Source organism: Diachasma alloeum, unplaced genomic scaffold, assembly GCF_001412515.2.
Source record: "Diachasma alloeum isolate Michigan unplaced genomic scaffold, Dall2.0 Dall_scaffold_00211, whole genome shotgun sequence".
In the NCBI taxonomy this organism is placed as follows: domain Eukaryota; kingdom Metazoa; phylum Arthropoda; class Insecta; order Hymenoptera; family Braconidae; genus Diachasma; species Diachasma alloeum.
This window is the reverse complement of record NW_021680376.1, coordinates 1014484-1022408: the sequence shown is the minus strand read 5'-3', so window position 1 is coordinate 1022408 and position 7925 is coordinate 1014484. Positions and strand designations below refer to the sequence as shown.

Below are 7925 nucleotides of genomic sequence, written 5' to 3'. Positions count from 1 at the left end.
AGCCAGTGGTTTGCGAGTGCAGTCCCCCGACGATACATCCACTAATCAGTTGAAGTTCTGATAGCACTCGAGAGCTCTTCATCCCACATTTTTGGGATGTTGAGTGTTCAAAAGTCAGTGAATCCCTCCGGTATTAAAGTGTTTCGCAAATTTCCGGGGATCGATCGATCATTCAACTCAAATCATCCAAAACACGAGTCATTAAATCAATTTTATTAGACGATATTAATTTAATATTCATTCAATAAAATAAAATTATGACCCGATTACAACGAAATTATGTAGTTAAATAGATTGTATAAGAGAATTGCTGAACAAATTGAAAAATCGTGTGATAAAAAATTACTGACGAGGAAATGTTGGATAACTGAGGCACAAAAAATGCCATTGATACGTGCGCCAATAGTTTCCGCAAGTGAATTCTTGCTGAAGGCCGCTCTTGACGGAATCTGCTGAAATCGACAACTCTCGATTTTTTCATCACCTCTGATTTCAATTCACGCTCGATGACCGGTGAAATCTGTTGGTCGAAAAAAAATCGAGACAATGGCTAGACAGATGTGCAAATCCACTGAATTCATCTGGTGGTGTGCGACGATTCTCTTCGTCACTCGATCGGCGTCTCAAGTTCAGATTGCGCCAGGTGAGTCACTGGGAAATTGGTCATCCAGATCTCTGATGATTTTAATCGGTTGGAAATGAGGAAGATGAAGACGCTAGACAACTCCACTGGAATTCTATTGAACCGTTCGATAGAGAATATTCGATTTTTCGATCCAACTTACTCTATTGAGATATTCCCTCTAGGATTTCCTCGGTGGAGTTTTTTTGTTTGATTTTGATAATCAAAAGAAGAGAAAAGCAAGTGCATAATTGCATTTTTTATAAATGAGTAGTTATCTTTGCTAATAAGTTGTGCCTTCACTCCACTTTCTTCTACGATTCCGAAAAAAATTTATAAGACTAGGAATCGTATTCTGTGTCAATTAAGGGGATATCCTCTTCCTCTCATTCCTATCGGACCTAGGCGTCGTTGATATTGTCTTTCTCCTCCTCGTTTTTTTTTTCATAGAGCTGACTAGTTTTATCGTCTAATTACCCTACGAATTTCCTCGTTCCTACCACCACTCACGCGAACTCTCTTTTCCTTGTGCCAATCTATTCGACGTGGAGGAAGAGGTTTTTTCCTCGATGAGAATATCTTCTTGTTCCTCCGCTTTCTGGAATTCCTCTTGCATATTTGATGACTATTGACATTAATAGCATTTGTTATTTTTTTCAATGAGTCACACGAATGAAGAAATTTTATTGAGAAACCTATAACTGTGTTTAAAAAAATTTTATTGAATTTCTATTCGAAGTCTATAAGAATTCCAATAGTCTAGAATTCTTATAGAATATAAGAATAGAAGAATTCTCTCTAAATTCCGATTCTATTTGAATTTTTTTTTCTTCTTATTTTTTTTTTATTCTCATTTGCTATTGAAATTTTATCTCGTCATTTTCTTAAAAGTCAAGAGATTTTGATTTTTCTATAGAAATTCTTGGGTATAAATTTTCCAAGTTTTTTCCGTTGTATTTTAATTTATTTGTCACAATAGAATCCAAGAAGTAAACACTTGGAAAATTCGAGAATTCCTATAGAAAAATCCCCATCTATATACTTTTGTCCATGAACAAATATCCATTGATCCACGCACGTGAAAATCCCGTAATGTTTAACAGAATTGGCGCAAAAAAATAAATAGAATGTTCTAATTAATAAAATTGCTATAGAATTCCCCTAGAACTTCAGTAGAATTTCTTAGAGAGAGCGCTATCATTTCTTATTCAATTTTTTCGGAAGCGCAGTACGAATAATTTAATGATAAATTATCTAAAATCCACTTCTCAGGGCCATCTCCAGACTTCAGTACACACAGCCGTGTTCGACCACGAGTGTTCAATGCTAGAGATAAACAAATGATTGATGACACGAGGATAAACGTGAGTACGACAGAAACGAGTAATTTTATTCTTGGGAATACCGACACGTGTAGATAAACCGCATTTTTCACAATTCCACACGTACAAAAAAATTTCGCAGAAAAACAGAATTTCCGAGCGAATTCGATAGAAATTTCTTCTGCATTTCTGTTGAACTTTCTATTAGGTTTTGGTCAATTCGAGCTTTTTTTTCAATAAACTTTTTTCGTCCATGCATTCTTCCTCTTTTGCCAGCATTTTGACGAAGGACACATTGTCATTTTTAGAATTTTAACCATTCAGATGTGCTCACTATTGACTTAGAAATTGATGGAATTCAGCGTACCCTCGATCTCAGGCTCAATACAGATCTCATTCCCGTAGGATATAAGCAGAGAACACAGTATGAAGGATATTCTACAACTGAAATACCTCAAATAGTTGTGAGTATTTAAAATTATTGCAATAATGTTGTTATTACTGCCAAAAAATTCTATTGCCCATATCTTATGCAATGAAACAATAAATTTTATTCCGTTGAGATTCACGTATGAAAAAAATTTATAGAGATCTAGCCTTTTCACCGAGAAATGTTAATGTATTTCTATTGGAAGTCTACAAGAATTCTATTGCAGTTCTGTAAAAAACTATTTGTTTTTGCGCTAATTCTATTGAAAATTATGCAATTTTACCCTGTCATTTTGTTAGAGAATACTGCATTTAAAAAATCTCCAGAGTTTCATTTTTCAATTAATTGTTCATAATTATTCTCATTGCAAAAAGCAATATGGCCGATGATAATCACATGTCCCAATTTATCATCTGTTAAATTTTCATATGACAATAAATAATTTGCTTGTTTCAATTTCTACGCTCACCGAATAAGATTTGAATCATAATTACAATTCAATTCCTTCTAGAACACACTTCAAAGTGTGAATTTCTGGAATTCAATGTTTGTTGATACTCTGTTATCAATTTTTATCAATTTTGTGTTATCAATTTTTATTTACTTCACACGACAATTCAATTAATCTGTTGTTCATCTCGTCAATGCAATTCCGTGTTTAGAATATTGTCATCTCGTGTTTTCAGCACCAAACTAGATAATTTTCAAAAAACTATTTTCTTGGCACAAGTGAGAATTGTTTGAGAACTATTGTTTTTCTCTCAGTGTGCCCATTCTCCCTCCGGAAACGCATCCAATATAAATACCCTACAGCGTCCTACAGAAAGCGCTAGAATTGTCACTAAAAATTTCGCGCGTGAATAGGAATTATGTCATTATCAAGGAAGCCTCCGAGGCGCCCCAGGCTCCTGGGCGGCGGTGTCGACCTGTCGCGGCCTGCGCGGCGTCATCTACGACGCCCGAAACCTCCACTACATCCACCCCCACGAGAACACCCTCGACACCGTCCACTACCTCTACAAGCACAGCGATCTCATATCAAACAGGACCTGTTCACCGTCCGGGGATTCCCCCAATTCCCCCAGAACCCGGCGAGCCCTCGCTCCCGCCAGAGGGCGGCTCATTCTGGGTCCCTACAACGCCAACTCCGGGTCTCGCTACCTCGAGCTGGCCTTCGTCGTCGACCAAAAGATCTACGCCAAACTAGGAAGCGACATCGACGAAGTCCACCGTCACATCAAGGACCTCGCCAACATAATAAACGCCCTGTACACCCCATTGAACGTCTTCGTGGCGCTCGTGGGGATCGAAGTCTGGACGCAGTACGACAAGATCCCGCTCTCCCCCGTCAGCGCGCGGACGCTGGAGAGCTTCATGGAGTACCGCAGGCGGTACCTCCTCCGCGAAATTCCGAACGACAACTCTCAACTGCTGACAGGCATTCGTTTTGACGGCGGAATAGTCGGAAAAGCCGGTGTCGGCTCGATTTGCACGTTCGAGTCGTCGGGAGGTGTCAACATGGACCACTCGACGATCACCGGACTGGTTGCGGCGACCGTGGCCCACGAGATCGGGCACAATTTCGGCATGAGTCATGACGCGGAATACTGCCAATGTCCGGAGACGGAATGCATCATGAATGCGGCGCTGACGTCGAAAGCTCCGGTTCACTGGTCCTCCTGTTCCCTCGAGCAGTTGTCGCTGGGCTTCAGTCAGGGCATGGACTACTGTCTGCGGAACAGGCCGGCGAGACTCTTCGAGGGGGGAGAGTGCGGCAACGGGTTCGTGGAGTCGGGGGAGGACTGCGACTGCGGCCTCGAGGGGTATTGTGATAATAAGTGCTGTGATGCTCGGACTTGCAGGTGCGTTGATGCGCACTGATAGAACGGTTTAGTCGAACCAAACGAGACTTTAGCTATTACAACGAGATCGGGCACAATTTCGGCATGAGTCATGACGCGGAATACTGGCGATGTCCGGAGGCGGACTGCATCATGAGTGCGGCGCTCACGTTGAGAGCGATTCGTTAACTATTAACGAATTGCGGTAACAGTTGAGAAGCCTCGTTTCGTGCAACTGAATCGTTCCATATTTTCTATCAGTGCACTGATAGACTGATTCATTTATTCCAAACGAGATTCATTAACTATTAACGAACGATAGAGTTCGACCCTTATGACCCATATTTGGATCCTTAATCTGACCCTCATTATAATCCTCGTGAACCTTATTTTGACCCTCATGGCCCTTATTCTGACCCTCATTACCCTCAATCTGACCCTTACGACCCTTAATTTGATCCTCTTGACTCTTATTCTGTCTTTCATGACCCTTACTCTGGCTTTATTGACCCTTATTTTGACCCTCACTACCTTCATTTTAACTCGCGTGACCCTTAATTTTACCTTTGTGATTCTTAATTTGACTCATGTGACCCTTATTTGGATCTGACCCTCATTATAATCCTCGTAAACCTTATTTTGACCCTCATGGCCTTTATTCTGACCCTCATTACCCTTAATCTGACCCTTACGATCCTTAATTTGATCCTCTTGACTCTTATTCTATCTCTCAAGACCCTTACTCTGGCTTTATTGACCCTTATTTTGACCCTCACTACCTTTATTTTAACTCCCGTGACCCTTATTTGGACCCTTAATTTGACCTTTGTGATTCTTAATTTGACTCATGTGACCCTTATTTGGATCTGACCCGCATTATAATCCTCGTGACCCTTATTTTGACCTTCATAGCCCTTGTTCTGACCCTCATTACCCTTAATCTGACCCTTAATTTGATCCTCTTGACTCTTATTCTGTCTCTCGTGACCTTTACTCTGGCTTTATTGACCTTTATTTTGACCCTCACGACCTTTATTTCAAAAAAGGTAACTGAATTCCCTACCTTATTCTACGCCATTCTTCCGTGTCCCCCAGGTTTACGTCCAATGCGGCCTGTGCAACCGGTGAATGCTGTGACCTGACAACTTGTCAACTAAAGAAGCCCGGGGTTCCCTGCAGAACATCGTCGCACGAGTGCGATTTACCTGAGTACTGCCCGGGAAATTCCGAATACTGCCCTGAGGATGTCCACAAAATTGACGGCCATCCTTGCAAAATGGGGAGAGCTTTCTGCTACCGCGGCGCATGCAAAACTCATGACGACCAATGCAAGCTTCTCTGGGGTCCAAGTGGTATCTCGTCAGGTCTTCCCTGCTACGAGTTGAATGTCAATGCAAATGTCACAGGCAATTGCGGATACAATCCCGTAGATTCCACCTTCAGACCTTGCAGGAAGAAGAATACTTTGTGTGGAAGGCTTCAGTGCAAGCATTTGGGAGCGGAAATGCGGTTCCAATTTGGGTCAGACGCTTTTGTGAGGGGGGGTCACACTTACGTTTACGGCCCTAATTATTCGGTTCTGTCATGCAAAATCGCTATTGTTGATCTTGGAACGAGAGATGTTGATCCAGGACTCGTGCCCAACGGCGCCAAGTGCGCTGAGGGGAGGATGTGCGTAGATCAGAAATGTCTGACTGTCGAGAATTTCATGAAGAGGATCGACAGGGACTTGGCGTGTTTGAACAACTGCAGTGGGAATGGAGTTTGCAACAGTCTCGGGCGCTGTCATTGTGACGAGGGATTTGGGCCACCTGATTGCACTCAGAGGGGGCTTGGGGGGTCTCAGGACAGCGGTCCCCCTGATACTGTTGATGGTGAGCTTTTTTTCATGATTTTAATTTCGTTTTTTTCAGGATTTTGCGGAAAATAAAGGAGCCAGGACCAACATTTTCGACGATAAAATGCAGCCAATATTATCCCAACGTTGACAGCCAACATTGCCCCAACGTTGGACCAACATTGGCCCAACGTCCGCAGCCAACATTGGCCCAACGCTGGGCCAACATTGTCCCAACGTTGGGTCAGCATTGTCTCAACGTTGGTCCAACGTTGGCGGCCAACACTGCCCCGACATTGCGCCAATGTTGGCTGCCAACATTGCCCCGACGTTGATAATTAACATTGCAATACAAAAATATGGAAATGACCATCAGAATTAATTTGTTTTTTCCTTCCAGATGAAACCAACGGAGTTGCAATCGCCCTCTGCATCATCTTCTTGGGAATTCTTCCACTAATCGCCGTAACTTTACTCTGCATTTGGTACAAACGAAACCGATCGAGTTCAATTTTCACAAAAATGTTCTTATCAACGTATGTCTCCGCGGTTAAGTGTTTCGAACGCGTCAGGGGTTTCTTCACATCAGAACGCTCTCCAGACCCGTACGAGGGATCACCCAAAGTGTTCACAATAAGTGATAGAGTTCCAGGGAATGGACTGACGATAACGAAGACGAATTTCGTTAGTACGACGAATCCAGGTGTGATTAGATCTAGTAAAAATATAAGAATTCGTCATTCCGCCGGGGCTGATGACTCATCTGACGTAGAATCGGTCGTCAAATCGAATAGTCGATTGAGGATTCAACATTCTGATGAAATTCCCTCTCGCAGTACTCCGAGGGAGTTGTCCTCTGAGGCATCGCCTGATTCAGAATGTCTTTATGAGTCAAATTCCGAGATTTATGTGGCCTTCAAGAAACTGAGTCCGAGGGGTCTGGAAAAACCGACAGGTACTCCAGAAAATGCGGACTCTAGATCGACTAGATCTTTTTATAGGAAAAAACCACCGCCACCGCCAATTTTGTAATATTTGATACAGAAAATTTCGTAAATAAAATCCTTTTTACTGATTATCGATTACCTTTTTTCTTTACCCTTTGGAATACTTATGTATTGGGAATATTTTATCGAATAGAACAATGGATTTTTATTTTTCTGTACAATTTTTTCTAGTGAGATTGTTTCTATAGAAATTCTTCAGCTCAAATTTCATTGGGGATTATAGATTTTTTTCTATCAAAAATACATTCGTTTCTCATTAAATGCATTCTATATCTCTGTAAATGTACCGGTCAATTATTAAAATTATCAAAATTCGTTGATCAATTTCAAATTGCAGAATTCCTTGTAATTGAATTGCAGAAAAAAAAACATGATTTCTAAATTTACACTACTTTTTTGTTAGTGTTTTCTCGGAATATTTACGTTTTTTAACTTTTTTAATTTCGTAGGTATAGCTGCACTTATAGCTATAGAAATAATTATCGTTATCGATATTTATAAGTATACCTATAAATATTTAGAGCAATCGTCATAAATCGTTATAGTTATGCATAACTATTTATCACTATAAGGATCTATATAACTATATAATTATGACTATATTAATACCGAAGAAATTCTATAGAAAATATTTTAATAGAATAAATTGTATAGAGAAATCTAATTCTATAGACTTTTTTCACAGAATATTTTCTATTAAACATTTCAATAGAATCGGCCAAAAACTAATAGAAAATTCAATAGAAATCCAATAGAATTGTTTTTTTTCAAATAATTTCCATTTTATATTTTTTATTAAAAAAACGCGCAGTAAAATTGCAAAATTCTTCAATAGAATTTTCAACTCTCGTCTTGTAATTCTTGAA

The 7925-nt window shown here is 40.4% G+C and overlaps 1 protein-coding gene across 2 annotated transcripts; it reads left to right on the top strand.

Moving 5' to 3' along the window:
• LOC107036866 (zinc metalloproteinase-disintegrin-like MTP8) lies at window positions 1-7130 on the top strand. 2 transcript variants are annotated; one of them, XM_015255090.1, is made up of 6 exons: window positions 1-643; window positions 1895-1986; window positions 2253-2408; window positions 3239-4236; window positions 5311-6089; window positions 6453-7130. In XM_015255090.1, the coding sequence occupies exons 1-6, from the start codon at window positions 547-549 to the stop codon at window positions 7082-7084; spliced, it is 2754 nt and encodes a 917-aa protein (XP_015110576.1). In that variant the 5' UTR covers window positions 1-546; the 3' UTR covers window positions 7085-7130. The 2 variants fall into 2 exon arrangements, with proteins under 2 accessions (XP_015110576.1, XP_015110577.1); XM_015255091.1 differs by lacking the exon at window positions 1895-1986 and having other exon boundaries at window positions 2290-2408.
• Window positions 7131-7925: the final 795 nt, after the last annotated feature.

Excerpts from the sequence above, each read along its gene's own strand:
- LOC107036866 (XM_015255090.1), top strand. The coding sequence starts at position 547 with ATGGCTAGACAGATGTGCAAATCCACTGAATTCATCTGGTGGTGTGCG. Across the intron at positions 1,987-2,252 it reads TTGATGACACGAGGATAAAC|AATTTTAACCATTCAGATGT; the intron begins GTGAGTACGACA and ends TGTCATTTTTAG. Across the intron at positions 4,237-5,310 it reads TGTGATGCTCGGACTTGCAG|GTTTACGTCCAATGCGGCCT; the intron begins GTGCGTTGATGC and ends CGTGTCCCCCAG.